At 39.3% G+C, this 13797-nt stretch overlaps 5 protein-coding genes and 1 pseudogene across 9 annotated transcripts; 2 read left to right on the top strand and 4 right to left on the bottom strand.

Annotated features, from left to right (window-relative positions):
- Positions 1 to 2: 2 nt before the first annotated feature.
- Positions 3 to 1690, top strand: LOC104730340 (WD repeat-containing protein VIP3). Its single transcript, XM_010449503.3, has 2 exons — positions 3 to 395; positions 928 to 1690. The coding sequence occupies exons 1-2, from the start codon at positions 57 to 59 to the stop codon at positions 1552 to 1554; spliced, it is 966 nt and encodes a 321-aa protein (XP_010447805.1). The 5' UTR covers positions 3 to 56; the 3' UTR covers positions 1555 to 1690.
- On the bottom strand, positions 1668 to 3620 carry LOC104730339 (threonine synthase 1, chloroplastic). Its single transcript, XM_010449502.3, has one exon. The coding sequence runs from the start codon at positions 3446 to 3448 to the stop codon at positions 1865 to 1867; it is 1584 nt and encodes a 527-aa protein (XP_010447804.1). The 5' UTR covers positions 3449 to 3620; the 3' UTR covers positions 1668 to 1864.
- A 437-nt stretch (positions 3621 to 4057) lies between these two features.
- Positions 4058 to 5488, bottom strand: LOC104730338 (uncharacterized). Its single transcript, XM_010449501.2, has 2 exons — positions 5162 to 5488; positions 4058 to 4398 (listed from the first exon to the last, which is right to left on the bottom strand). Exons 1-2 carry the CDS (start codon positions 5349 to 5351, stop codon positions 4277 to 4279), a joined length of 312 nt encoding a protein of 103 aa, XP_010447803.1. The 5' UTR covers positions 5352 to 5488; the 3' UTR covers positions 4058 to 4276.
- Positions 5489 to 5622: 134 nt separating this feature from the next.
- Positions 5623 to 8358, bottom strand: LOC104730337 (protein DECREASED SIZE EXCLUSION LIMIT 1-like). 3 transcript variants are annotated; one of them, XM_010449499.3, is made up of 12 exons: positions 8088 to 8358; positions 7921 to 7983; positions 7758 to 7829; positions 7614 to 7670; positions 7328 to 7524; positions 7116 to 7174; positions 6919 to 7012; positions 6686 to 6752; positions 6498 to 6580; positions 6312 to 6403; positions 6043 to 6213; positions 5623 to 5947 (listed from the first exon to the last, which is right to left on the bottom strand). In XM_010449499.3, exons 1-12 carry the CDS (start codon positions 8189 to 8191, stop codon positions 5843 to 5845), a joined length of 1164 nt encoding a protein of 387 aa, XP_010447801.1. In that variant the 5' UTR covers positions 8192 to 8358; the 3' UTR covers positions 5623 to 5842. The 3 variants fall into 3 exon arrangements, with proteins under 3 accessions (XP_010447801.1, XP_010447802.1, XP_087335203.1); XM_010449500.3 differs by having other exon boundaries at positions 7921 to 7978; positions 8088 to 8301; XM_087479077.1 differs by having other exon boundaries at positions 7921 to 7997; positions 8088 to 8292.
- A 52-nt stretch (positions 8359 to 8410) lies between these two features.
- Positions 8411 to 9189, top strand: LOC104717210 (uncharacterized; annotated as a pseudogene). The gene has a single exon (XR_015574913.1). The product of XR_015574913.1 is annotated as an uncharacterized LOC104717210 (transcript).
- A 422-nt stretch (positions 9190 to 9611) lies between these two features.
- On the bottom strand, positions 9612 to 11169 carry LOC104717211 (plant intracellular Ras-group-related LRR protein 7). Of its 2 annotated transcripts, XM_010434751.3 has the most exons (3): positions 10802 to 11169; positions 10517 to 10686; positions 9612 to 10420 (listed from the first exon to the last, which is right to left on the bottom strand). In XM_010434751.3, exons 1-3 carry the CDS (start codon positions 11066 to 11068, stop codon positions 9736 to 9738), a joined length of 1122 nt encoding a protein of 373 aa, XP_010433053.2. In that variant the 5' UTR covers positions 11069 to 11169; the 3' UTR covers positions 9612 to 9735. The 2 variants fall into 2 exon arrangements, with proteins under 2 accessions (XP_010433053.2, XP_087335202.1); XM_087479076.1 differs by having other exon boundaries at positions 9612 to 10686; positions 10802 to 11141.
- Positions 11170 to 13797: the final 2628 nt, after the last annotated feature.

The raw sequence follows: 13797 nt of genomic DNA, 5'->3' as shown, positions 1-13797 counted from the left end.
TCGGGTCTTGAAGAAACACACACAGTAGAAGAAGAACAAAAAAACCTAAAAAGAGGATGAAGCTCGCAGGTCTCAAATCGATCGAGAACGCTCACGAAGATTCCGTCTGGGCGGCGACGTGGGTTCCGGCGACAGAAGATCGACCGGCGTTGCTTCTGACTGGATCTCTAGACGAGACGGTGAAGTTATGGCGACCGGATGAGCTGGATCTTGTGCGGACTAATACTGGACACTCGTTGGGAGTAGCAGCTGTGGCGGCGCATCCTTCTGGGATTATTGCAGCGTCTTCTTCGCTCGATAGCTTTGTCCGTGTCTTCGATGTTGATACTAATGCTACTATTGCTGTTTTGGAAGCTCCTCCTTCTGAGGTTTGGGGAATGCAGTTTGAGCCTAAGGTAATTGACTTTACTATCAATCCCTAGAACTCAATTGAGGGTTTTGAAGGATTTGGGTTGTTTGTTTTGTGGTTCAAGAATTCGATTCCTTAATTGTAAATTTTACTTCTTAGCTGCTAGTTATGTTTCTCCTGATCTATATAACAATGCTTGGAAACTAGTTGAATTACTGAGAATCAGATAGGGTCATCTACTGTAGTCGAAAACAGATCTTATGACCATAGTAGCATAAGTATTGTGTATTAGTGCTTTGTTGAAAATTCTTGATTTGGTATGATTGTATAGTTTTATCAAAACTGGTGACGATTAATGCAACGATCTATTTCAATAACTCTGGCCATTTACTATTGCTGGTTGGTGGCAAGTCCTTTTCAATCAGAGTACTGTAATTTATTGAGTTATATAACTTAATATACTGCTTCAGGATTAGTTTGCAGTGGAGTGTTTATTTGCTTCCAAGCTGGTCTTACATGATTTCATCAGAATGATGCTCTTCTGCTAAGTGCTAACATAGTATTTTACATGTTCCAAGGGTACAATCCTTGCTGTTGCAGGTGGAAGTAGTGCCTCGGTCAAGCTATGGGACACTGCAAGCTGGAGATTAATCTCAACTCTATCAATCCCACGCCCAGAAGCACCAAAACCTTCTGATAAATCCAGCAGCAAGAAATTCGTTCTCTCAGTGGCTTGGTCTCCTAACGGGAAACGGCTTGCTTGTGGTTCAATGGATGGAACGATCTGTGTCTTTGATGTTGACCGTTCAAAGCTTCTTCACGAGCTAGAAGGTCATAACATGCCTGTAAGGTCCCTTGTGTTCTCCCCTGTAGACCCGAGAGTCCTCTTTTCCGGATCAGATGATGGGCATGTGAACATGCACGATGCAGAAGGGAAAACACTGTTAGGGTCCATGTCGGGGCACACAAGCTGGGTGCTGAGCGTCGATGCTAGCCCAGACGGTGGAGCCATAGCAACTGGCTCGAGTGATAGAACTGTGAGGCTATGGGATCTTAAGATGAGAGCTGCAATCCAGACAATGAGCAACCACAATGACCAGGTTTGGTCTGTGGCGTTTAGACCTCCGGGTGGAACCGGTGTCCGGGCTGGTAGACTCGCTAGTGTCTCTGACGACAAGAGTGTATCACTCTATGATTACTCATGAACAATCCTATTTTTTTCTTTTATGCATTCTCCAAGACGCATCTAGTTTCCGCAGTGTTTATGTAAACACTAGTTGTATCAATGTAATTGCAACAGGTTTTTGTTGGCATAAGATTTTGATCGGAAACATTTGTTCATAACTCGTTTACATAGAAAAAGGTTCAAACTTTGCCTTAGAACTTACTTATTGGAAAACTGATAAACATATAAAAAAGATAACAGAAAGATGAGGAGGGTTGAGAAGAGTACACAAACAAACGGCTAAAAGTTTTCAGAAAAGACAAAAACAGCTAAAGATTATGGTCTCTCTCTTATGACGTAAGTGTATTACTTCCTAGGTAACCCTTGAGAACATCCATAACAGCTCCAAAATCTGCTTTCACTTCAACAGGAGGGTTAGAGAATCTGCAAGCCATGTCAGGAATGGCATTGGAGTGATAATCAATCTTAGACTGAGTAAACTTCAACCCATGAGCAGTACTCACAACCACGGTTCTATCAGTCGGTGCAATCACTCCTTGGTTCCTCAGCTTGAACAGAGCAGTAAGAGCTACACCTGTATGTGGACAGATAAACATTCCAGTCGAATCCGCTTGAGCCATTGCATCCATCAGCTCCTCCTCCGTAGCTTCCTCTACAATACCGTTACACTTCTTGAGAGCATACACAGCTCTATCGATAGAGACAGGGTCACCAATCTGAATCGCAGAGGCAAAGGTGGTACTTGCAGTCATGGGCTTGAAATCCTTCCAACCAGACTTGTAGTGCAAGTAAAGAGGATTAGCATTAGCAGCTTGTGCACAGACCATCCTCGGGATCCTATCGACAAGTCCTAGTTCTTGACACATCTTGAATCCTTTGTAAAAGGCGTAAATGTTTCCTAGATTACCTCCAGGAACAATGACCCAATCAGGAACTTGCCAATCAAACTGCTGCAGAATCTCAATAGCTGCAGTCTTCTGCCCTTCTAACCTCAAACTATTCAGCGAATTCGCCAAATAAATCGGTAACTCCGCTGTTATCTCTCTAATGAGCTTCATGCATCCATCAAAATCAGTGTCAATACTTAAAACAAACGCACCATTAGCTATAGGCTGAACAAGCTGAGCCATTGAGATCTTGTTCGCCGGTAAGAACACAATCGAAGGGATTCCAGCGGAAGCACAGTAAGCAGATAGAGCAGCTGAGGTATCTCCCGTGGAAGCACATCCAACACCAACCACAGGTCGTTTCATCTTTCTCAGACGATTAACTTGACTAACCAAAACAGTCATTCCAAGATCCTTGAAACTTCCTGTATGACTAATCCCACAGTGTTTCACCCACAGATCGTTCATCCCTAGAAACTGTTTACCAAACCTCTCAGCCCAGAACAGATTCGAGTTTCCTTCAAAAGCCGAAACGATGTCGTCGTCATCGATCTCAGGAAGAACCCACTCTTTCTTCGACCATACACCCGATCCATACGGCCAAGTGCTTTTACCAACACGCGAATCGAAGAGATCTCGCCAGTAAGCTCCATCGAATCGCTTCAAAGCCTCCATGTCGTGTTCGACATCAAGCAAACCACCGGAGCGGCTACGGTAGACGATCTCGTCGAGGGAGTAAGACTCGGTGGATCCAGGAGCCGCATTGAACGGAACGTATTTAGCTGAAAACGGATTCACGGCGGTTGAACGGTTACGACGAGCCTCATCTCGAATGTTATCTTCCGTACGGTGAGGCTTAACGACGACTGTCTCGATCGGGGATTTGTTGTTGTTTCCATCGGCGGTACAGGAGACGACAACGGGGCGGTAACGGAGGAAGGAGGATGAGCGTTGGTGGCGGCGGATAGGGTCTTGTTTAGGGTTTAGGGAAGATACAGAGGCGTTGAAGAGACAAGAGGAAGCCATTTTTTTATTTTTTTTGAAGAGATAGAGAGAGAGAAATGAGAAGTGAGATGCGGCTGAGGATTTTGTGAGAAGAGTCACGAGAGAGAGACAGAGACAGAGATACACAAAGTTCAGATTAATTTGGGATTATATTATAACAAAGTAAACCGGAAATGTTTTAAACCGGGCGATTCGGTTTAAACTTTTAGGTCTATCTAATATCTATATAATGTGGCGTAGAGATCTTTTGGGCCCAAAAATATCTGGGGATCCCTTTCCGTATATAGCCGCGCAATTGATTCTTTGATTCTTTATATTTTGTCACGTTTGCTTTTTTAGCTAATAAACATACACTATTATTATATGGTACATACATGTATGACCGACCACAGAAACATTAAGGTAGTGGTTACATTTGACTCCAAACAAAACAAATAAAGTGGAACACATAAATTTTACACCAGAATCACGTATTTGAAACAATTTTACACCAGATTCACGTTTTTGAAAGAACACTATCATGATTTAGATTGTAACTTTATCAGTATATATCTGAATTTTGGACGACTAAAACAGTAAAAACATCATGTGTGAATTGGCCGGAAAAATGAACAAGTTACAACATCTGACTTTACCTTTAAAATGAAACGGGTGTATATATTTATATCTGACTGACTAAACTGTCACAGACTCAAATTTATTTTAACAAGAGGAGCGAGAAAGCTAGAAGGGACTCAACTCAACTCCTTTAAAGACTACACAAGGGAGAAAACAAGTCAATCAGTTTTTGCTTACAAGCAATTAAAACATCTCTATACATTGAGTAGGAGAGAGATCCAAAAGGGCACACTAAACAGGGGGTATGTTTGAGAAGGAGAAACCTTTGTATCCTTTGTAAGCGTAATACGCGATCCGCGTATAGTAAAACCCCGGGATGAATAGAAGACACCCTAGGACGATGAAGAAAATCCCTGTTTCCATTCCACCATCAAACAAAAGAAACAAAACAGAGAATTGATTGTCATTACTTTAGCTCAATGCCCAAATTTCATATGAGAAAACTAAGAATGATGAGAAGGAACTAGTTCTGGCAATACTAATAACATAGCAAATCAAATAAAATCAAGTTTAAGTATGCTGCAGATACTTTGCTTACACATTTAGTGTGAAATGCAACCAAGTGGAAGAAGAGCAACCTAACTAGTTTGGGAGCCAAATCTCATGTCTATGTTAGAAAGCAGAGTTTAAACTTGTATGTTGAGAAAAATCAATCAGAGTATTTGTGTGGACTTCAATGAAAATATGTCCCTTTTAATCTCGCAGATGAGAGAAGCTTTAGAATCATCATAAACAAGTTCTCCTGGAAGTTTACTAAACAATACATAATTCTAATCAAATCAAATGCCTTAAAGAAAGCTTCAGTAAGACTTGTGTGTGTATTCATCCAAATCTTCAGAAACACAGAGATCAAATAAGGCCAAACAGCGAAACGAAATTACACACCATAGTAGTTTACAAGAGCAGATGCAATCTATTTTATCAGAGCTTATTTCAAATCAAATTGTTTCCTAAACAATCAAATTTTAGCTTTCTAAATCTCTCTAAAACTTAACATTAACAAGTCCTCCAGAATCTCACGAATTTTCCATTTCTACACACCTACACTTGATCAGATAAGCAAATGGGGGGGGGGGGGGGGGGAATTAGTACAAAATGGATAAAGAGAAATCGTACCGTGGCCTCGATCACCGCCAACTCGATTATACGCCATGAAGAAACCGGAGACAATTCCTAGGGTTCCGAACACGAGTAGAGCCACCGCGAGTGCGATCTCCTTAACCGGCGGTCGGTTATTGACGGTATATGAACTCTCAATCATAATGTCCTCGTCCGTTATCGAGAACGCATGGTCGACGTACGCCATTTTACACAGCTCGCTCCCCAGATCAAAGATCAATGGGATCGAAAACGATCTAGAAGAAAAGCAGATTCTATTGCACAAGATCCAGAGCTCGAGATAAAAACGAAATCGTTACTGTTTGCTTTTAGGTCTTTCTTCAGATGTTAACAAGTCTCTTGCGACGGTGACGGGGTTAGTTTGGTGCAATTTATTTTTTTTCTGTCGTGTAATCTACTCAACGTACGGTGCACTGCCGGATCTATTTAGTAGTATTATCTAGATGCCAAACTACGCGTTGTTTGATTTTTCCTTTTCTCATAAAACAAAACGGCAGAACGTGCTGAGTTTTGTAACAAATCAGAATAACCAAAACAGAATGTATACTCTACTCTAGTACTCTCTATTATTCATCCATTCATTTGTTTGTTCTCTTAATGATGGTGATGGACATGATGATTGATGAATTTACAACTTCAAGAGAATCAAGTCGAGAAACCAAACCACAGACAGAGAGATCAAAGAGATTTTTGGGGAGGGTAGAGTTTCCAGAGAGCAACAGTTGCATCATCAGATGCAGACGCCATCAGCTCACAGTCTGGAGAGTAGGATACCGCGTTACACTGAAAACAAAACACATGAAAGCATCAAATACTATTGATAAGAGAGTAACAATACTAATATACAAAGTCTGAGACTGAGAAAAATATTCACATACCGTTGCTCGGTGGTACTTTAGTATAGCTAGAGCATTTCCTTTGCGGTAATTATAGACCCTTACTCTGTGGTCCCAACCAGCCGTGGCTGCAATTTTCCCATCGGGTCGGATTGAGGTGCCTGATACACCAGGCCTTTCCAAAGTAATCTCTTTCCTCATTGTACAAGAACCCTTAAAACATATAACAATAACATTCATGGAATCGGTATCAGACTACAGCTTTATAGTGATCACACAAGTGCATCCTCTCTGGCAGATGTCAAACTTACATTTGAATGGTTGAGATTATACATCACAATTTTGTCATCTGCCCCTGCTGAGATACCTCCATCACATGATGATGCAACACTAAGACTCAAAACTGTATAAAGAAGACAAAATAAATAATGTGGAAAATCGGAAGAGAAGGAACAACAATTTAAGAAAAAATTGAATACAGAGGATGGGAACAAGACCTGGTTCTGAATGAAACTTGACACTGGTTAAAGGAATCTTAGCATTGCGTATGTCCCAAAGCACCGTGGAACCATCCTCATAACTGCATAAGTTTGGTATACACCACCCATAATAAAAAAACAAAGTATAAAAATCTAGGGTATTGTCTTTCTTGATTAAGTAAAACAGCTTTGGAAAGAGAGCATACCCAGCTAAGACATGTAAGAAACCCTGTGATTCAGGAGGGCAAAATAATTGAACAGCCATACACATTCCTGCAAATGACCAACTTACCACCTTAATGAGAGCATTTTAAGCAAAGTTCAAAGGTGAACTGATGAATGCATTCTAGTTTTCACGATATTATTGATGGGAAAAACATCAATTTGAACAAGAAATGTAAATATGAAAGATCTCAGAAAGAATAAGATGAGCTTGTACCTCTTGCTTTCGTAGAATCATTAGGGGAATTGTCAGGGCTGGCTTGAGGAAGTTGTATGATCTTGTCTCCGGTATTGAGATCCCATATCTCTACCTTTTACGGGTGAACCAAATCAGAAGAATGAAAACAAGAAACCAAAAAAGCGAGAAGAAAGAATTCTATGGGAATGTTATCCAATATATGATTTTCTAGATACCTCAGAAGGTTGCTGCCCTGCTACTGCTACATAAGTGGTACCTTCGGCATGATCTCGACCTGTTATTGTCAAATTCGTGGTAAATCTTAAGGTGTTCAAATTAATGGAGACCAACGATTGTACATTTTCACATTGACAAACTGTATGGCATCAGTTCAAGCCGAAACATTATCAGGAACAAAGAATTTCCAGCCAACATAAGTAAAACATACCCTGAAGCAAACCAGAGTCATCAACAGAACTTTCACTTTCATCTGTAGATTGAACATCACGTGTGTCTCCAGCATCCGGCTCATTAAAATCTTCTGACTGACCTCCAGCATCTTTAATAAGACAAGTCATAGGCTTCTTAACAAGAGAGAAGTTGCAAAAATGATAGGCGCTTGTATTGAGTATAAGTAATGGGTCTCTGCAAAGCATTTTCACGAGAATCATTGGTTATAGTTCAATAGCAACACAATGCATAAACAGTTGAAAAAGGGAGAGAATCATATCCACCTTGATAGACCACCATCTTCAATATCCCAACACTTAACAGTTCCATCTCTGCCTTGGCTAAAACCATAACAGTAACTAGTTTCAGGTTTTCCGGAAATAGATGATTAGATGATTGAGTATAAAAGCATTATTGCTTCCATTTACCTGATAATCTTGTTCTCTCCTAACCAGGGACTAGCTGCTACAGCTAAAACCCCATGTGCTCTACTATGTGCCCTACAAATCAGAAACAGAACAATGAGCCATATAACAAGGAGGGACAGTTCATTATGACAAAGCAATAAATTTGAAAATCAAAATCACAAACCAAGCAGAAGAAACTGCACGATGCTGAAGTGTATCCCAAATCCTCAACTCTCCATCAGCTGAACTGGAGAAAGAAAGCTTCAATTTTGCACCAAATCATCAAAAATAAAAAAAACAACACATGACTCGAGAATTGAGCTCAAGTGTGGGAGAAGACTAATATTATACCCAGTGAAAAGCAGAGATTTTGATGGATGGAACGAAACGTCCATAACCGAGTGACGGTGCCCTCTCAGCACCGCCACCGGATCAGGTGGTGGTCTCTTGCTCATCTCCGTTGTAGCTTCTACACAAAACCAAAACCAAGAAGAACACACAACTCAATCGAATCCAAAGTCTCAGACTTTTGACAAGACACAAGAGCAACAACACCGAGAAAGAGAAAGCCTTTAAAACTCCGTGTCGTTTAATGTTAAGCTTCGTTCTCTTAGAAAACGGCAGAACGTTCTAGCTTACTTTCATGAAACGTTAAAACGAAATTAATATACGTTTGACGGATAACAATATCCAAGTTTCCAAACAAACCAACAAACTCTCAAACTGCTCTTCAAAACAAAAAGGAGAGAGTGAAGAGCTAATTTCTAAAGGATCCGAATCAAATGGCTCCGAGATCCGATTCACAAAACCTAACCACCGGCTCCGGCGTCGGATCCGCCACATCTGATGAATCCTCAATCGATCCGATCTTCCACATTCTCCGTATCATCCCATTCTCCTTCCTCCGTCCACCACGTCTTCGTCTCAAGCTCCCTTCCGTCACACTCCCATCGCCGATGACTGTATTCTCACTCATCCTCCTAACATACTTCCTCGTCATCTCTGGATTCATCTACGACGTGATCGTCGAGCCACCAGGTATCGGATCAACCCAGGATCCCATAACCGGGTCAGTACGCCCCGTCGTGTTCATGACGGGTCGGGTCAATGGGCAATACATCATAGAAGGTCTCTCGTCGGGGTTCATGTTCGTGCTCGGTGGGATAGGGATCATAATGCTGGATCTGGCATTGGATAAGAATCGAGCTAAGAGTGTTAAATCATCTTATGCTACTGCTGGGATCTCGTCTATTGTGATTGCTTATGTTATGAGTATGCTCTTCATTCGCATTAAGATCCCTGGCTATCTCCGTTAGAGAGTTTAGATTGCTTTCACTTTTTTTTTGGTTATGTAATTGGAATATTGGATCTTTAGTTTAAGTTTATGTGTTTCTTGTTTGATAATGATAATTTCAGATATGAATGTTAGTAATCTGAAGCTGCATTGCTTTGATTTCTCAATCTTATTCAACACAACCAGTAAATTAGAGATTTTTTGAAGTTGGGTTTGTTGCTTCAGGTGTTGAATAAGGATTTGTGAAGGCCTGCAAAGGCGTAGCTTCCTTTAACTCTGTTTCTTGTGTCAAAAGCTCAATTCTTTGTGGTTTAGACTTTGATGCATGAGTCTTTTTTAACGAGAGTTGGTGATCGTGGAAGCCTTACCTACACGTATCTGTCAAAAAGTTTCTGGGAATGAATTGTCCTGAAACTGAAACTGGTGTTGTGTTGTGTTGTATTTCTTACTAGCATAGATCTTGAACTTTCACTAAAGTCTCAAAGTACGATGAAGGCATGAGAATAGATATGGAAGGAGAGACTTGTTTATAAACTTATTTTTTGGGGTCAAAATTGTTGTTTATAATCTTAAGTACATGATTTACAATAAGAAGTTGTGAAATCTGAATGCGGCGTATTTACATATTCTTTATACATTTAGTGATGAATTTAAAAGTAAATGGTTGAAAGATCTGCAAAATTGTGGTTACTGTCTGTGTTGTATTTATCTGCTGAAATAGGTTCTTGGGGAAAAGAGACGTCGAGGTGAGCACATTACAGGAAACTTGGTTGAAGCTAGGATATCAATGGGACGGTACTCAGGCATGATGAGGCCTTCTCTCTCTTCCCTGGTCCAAGCCCTTGATCTGCCATTGAATGTTCCATACTTAACCAATTTACGGAATCCCCATGTCTTCTTCTTTGCTGCCATGTTCGCCAATTTACCATTCATCTTCTGGCTCAGATACTCTCTCACGGCCTGCAAGCTCTGCTCCACAACCTCAATGGGTGGAGAGACGAGCGGGTTTCCCTCTGCACTCAGCTTCCTCAGCCGCCTCATGCATCCAATGGACTCAGGCAACACTGTTATCCTGTTGTAGCTGATATCCAGCTCGAGGAGGTTCAGGAGAAGACCGATAGAAGATGGAAGAGCAGAAAGATACTGGAAGTTCTGACTTACATTGAGGATCTCGAGGTTGATGAGGTTCTCGAGGTCCTCAGGGAGGATCATAAGGCAATTAAGACGAGCATCGAGGACACGCAGGGAAGTGAGGTAGGTAATGGAGTTTGGCAGGATAACGAGCTTGTTTGAGTTGACACAGAGCTTCCTCAGATTGGTTAGTTCTAACCCTATGTTGTCTGGTAATCTAACCAGCTCGTTGAAGTTAGCGTTTAGCTCTACGAGTGACCTGGGAAAGAAAACAGAGGAATCAGTCATCAGCATCATATATGATGGTTTGGTTTGGTTCAGATTTGAGTTTTTTGTCAATGTTTGATGTGTGAACCTGCAATTTTGAATAGTTTTGGGGAGGGAAACAAGAAAGTTGCCGGATACATTAAGGATCTTGAGCTTAGAGAGACAACCAATGGAGTTTGGAAGAGCTTTGATCTGGTTTGAGTGGATATCTAATGCTATCAAGTTGAGTAATCTCGCTGTTAGAGATTCTGGTATTTTCTGTTAATCATGCAAAGACACAAACCCCAAAACAGAACATTACAAACATATAGTTATCTGTATATGTAGACACACATTGTGAAGTCAATGAGTGTAGTATGTAATAGATAATAACCTTGATATGATTGTTGGAGAGATCAAGCTTGCAAATATTTGCCACATTGAGGGAAGGATTTGGGAGAGACTGTAATGCCATGCCACTCAAATTCACAACCTCTAATCTCTCTTCACCATAGTCATTGTATGATGGTGACTTTGATGAAGAGGATGGTGAAATGGGTGATGATGGTGGTGATGTCCTCAAGTCCATCATCATCATTGTCATCATATGATCCTTTTGTCCATGTAATTGCTGATACTGATATGCATCTTCGCATATCATGGTTTATAAAATGTGTTTTTGTAGGTTTGTATTAGAGTTTATGAAGGAAGAAGATGACAAATGGTGAAATAAGTGATTCTTCTTCTGCTTATGATGGCAACACATATATGTAGACAAAAGAGTATGGATGATAAAAACTCTAGTGGGAAATTTCAAGGAAATGAATATTTTTCGGAAAATTAATGATTTGTAATTAAGGAAATAATAGGTGATTAGCTGATTAAGGAGAGAGAGTCATGCGTTGCCGAGTTTTTTCTTAACACTTGATCATTAAAAATGTTCAGCTACCCGCAAATCACTCATAAGTAGTAATTTTTTTTTTATAAGCAAACAAGAAATAAATAAGCAAAACCATTAGGAAAATATAAAAGATTATGGGCAAAAGAAAAAATAATTAGTAGATGATAAAAGTATAAACTATAGGTATAAATTTAGTCATCCAATTAAATAGATGATAATTGTACATTTTTAAAAAAATTGTGGATACTTAATTGTATTATTTCTTATTTTGGGCCAAAAAAACGAAAAAAAAAAATTGATAGAAACTAAATGAATATATGAAACTAGATAAGGGCCCGCACAATGTGCGGGTTTAAAAATTGATGAAAAAAATAAATCCTAAACCTTAAATAATTTTTTAAAAATATATAAAAAATTATTTTCTAAAATAAATATATAAATAATTTAAGTTAGAGAATATTTGTATTTACCTACATACATATAGTTATATTTATATATTTTTAATATATTATAAGAATTATTACAATAATTTAAAGCTAATTATATCCCACTGAAACTTTTGCCAAATACTCATCATTACAAATATTACCTTGTCAAATTTCCAAAACGTTTCACAACTGATTCACAAAATATTTTACATGCAACAAATTCATCAAATCAACATCTAATAAGTAATCACAGACACTTTTACTATATGTTTTACCATTAAAAATATGTTCTTACACCCAAAATTATTTTATTGTTAAAGTATGCTCTTTATCACCACCTATAAAATGTATTCTAAACAAATTAAACAAATTTTATGTTGCTTTACTTTTATTTTGGCATAATTATAGTTCTTATAATTACTAAAATTATTTTGTGACACAATTTCTTTAACCATGAAGTTTTTTTTACTCCAAAGATATTGAATGAACAACTGGTGAAAATTAATCTACTTGATTACAATGATTTTATGACTAACCCAATAAAAGTTGAGAAACTGAAAGAAATTTAATATAATATAATAAAAATAAAAATTTGAAATTATAATCATGATGGTGTATATATGTAACACCCGCGAACCAATTTTTGGTAATTTGGTAAAGGTGTCGATCGACACCTTCTAGTGAGGCATCGATCGACACCAGCTGTGGCCGGTTTGATCGGTTCAATTTTAATTGTCCGGTTTGCGTGGTTGGTTTAGGGAATCCCTAAAATCGAGTTTTAGAGGTAGAAAACGACCTAGGGTCGTGTTATTTTGGGTTATTCGCCGTTTTTGAGAGAAAATCAAAAGAGAGAGTGTTCTTGAGCTTTTAGGAAGAGATTGAGAGATTCCTTGCTGTTCTTGGGAGATCTAAGGCTGGGAAGGTGTTAGAAGCTTGCTAGGAGTGAGGGAATTCGTTCTTGTTGGTCAGAATCTTCTTGAAAGAGGTGAGTGCATGACCATGGCTTATCTAAGCTAAGATCTCTAGATTCTATGTGATTTGGTGCTTATGTGGTTGTTTCTGTGAGTTCTCTATGGTATTTCGTCACTGTCTGGACTGGGTTTGGCTTCTGGGAGTGCATGGAGCGGATTGGAGAAGATTGGAGGCGAGATTCGGAGTTTCTGATCGAGGGAAATCGCTGCTCGGCATCGGTGTCGGTCGACACCAGTTGGGGTGTCGGTCGACACCAACGCGAGGACGGCTCGGGACTTTGGCGAGTGTCGATCGATGCCATGTGGAGGTGTCGGTCGACACCAGATAGTTAGTGTCGATCGACACCATCTGGTGTCGGTCGACACCCCTCTTCCAGTCACGATGGATGTTGCATGCTTTGTTTATTGTCTGGTTTGTTTTTATCGATTGTTGGTTGTGGCATGTAGAGATCTTATTGCTTGTGTGTATAGCCCAGTAGATGGGAGGATTGCCTCATTGAGTGTTTATCAAATACTCATGCATCTCAATTTGTGTTTGTGGTGCAGGTAAAGGCAAAGTGTGATCGTGGAATCAAGGCAATGAAGAGGAGGATGTTATAGGGACTCGGTTGGATGTTGTCTGGCATTGTTAGGTTGCTAGAGTTGAGTCTTAGAGCATTGTTAGGATTGTTGGTTATTTGATTTATGCTGTTTGGATTTAATACTGGATATTGGTTATTTGGTTATTGGATTATTGGTTTATCGGTTATTTATTGGTATGTTATTCCGCTGTTGGTTGTGAATGTGGTTAGGTGACTAGTGGGTATGGGACCACTAGTTGTAGTTTATTTATATATTTATATTATTTATTATTTAAAAAAAAAGGTCGGTCGTTTCAATATAAGTCTTAGATAATTCAGATATACAAAATAAAAACTTTATATAGAATAAAAAACATGACATATGTCATAAGCACGTTAAGGATCAACGACCTATTTACTATTCAGAAGTATCCAATTGTACCAAAACAACTTAAAGTTATGACCTCGTCTCAAATATTCTCGAATCATAAATTCTCAACTTATTTTTACCCGAATCAAAAGTTCTCATA

The sequence above is a fragment of the Camelina sativa genome, chromosome 12 (assembly GCF_030686135.1).
Source record: "Camelina sativa cultivar CO46 ecotype springtype chromosome 12, ASM3068613v1".
Classification (NCBI taxonomy): Eukaryota; Viridiplantae; Streptophyta; class Magnoliopsida; order Brassicales; family Brassicaceae; genus Camelina; species Camelina sativa.
Note: the sequence above shows the minus strand (reverse complement) of the source record. Positions and strands in the feature narration are given on the sequence as shown.

Excerpts from the sequence above, each read along its gene's own strand:
- LOC104730340 (XM_010449503.3), top strand. The coding sequence starts at position 57 with ATGAAGCTCGCAGGTCTCAAATCGATCGAGAACGCTCACGAAGATTCC. Across the intron at positions 396-927 it reads GAATGCAGTTTGAGCCTAAG|GGTACAATCCTTGCTGTTGC; the intron begins GTAATTGACTTT and ends ACATGTTCCAAG.
- LOC104730339 (XM_010449502.3), bottom strand. The coding sequence starts at position 3,448 with ATGGCTTCCTCTTGTCTCTTCAACGCCTCTGTATCTTCCCTAAACCCT.
- LOC104730338 (XM_010449501.2), bottom strand. The coding sequence starts at position 5,351 with ATGGCGTACGTCGACCATGCGTTCTCGATAACGGACGAGGACATTATG. Across the intron at positions 4,399-5,161 it reads TGGCGGTGATCGAGGCCACG|GGATTTTCTTCATCGTCCTA; the intron begins GTACGATTTCTC and ends GAATGGAAACAG.
- LOC104730337 (XM_010449499.3), bottom strand. The coding sequence starts at position 8,191 with ATGAGCAAGAGACCACCACCTGATCCGGTGGCGGTGCTGAGAGGGCAC. Across the intron at positions 7,830-7,920 it reads CGTGCAGTTTCTTCTGCTTG|GGCACATAGTAGAGCACATG; the intron begins GTTTGTGATTTT and ends TCTGATTTGTAG. Across the intron at positions 7,525-7,613 it reads GAAGATGGTGGTCTATCAAG|AGACCCATTACTTATACTCA; the intron begins GTGGATATGATT and ends AATGCTTTGCAG.
- LOC104717211 (XM_087479076.1), bottom strand. The coding sequence starts at position 11,068 with ATGATATGCGAAGATGCATATCAGTATCAGCAATTACATGGACAAAAG. Across the intron at positions 10,687-10,801 it reads TCTCCAACAATCATATCAAG|AAAATACCAGAATCTCTAAC; the intron begins GTTATTATCTAT and ends CATGATTAACAG.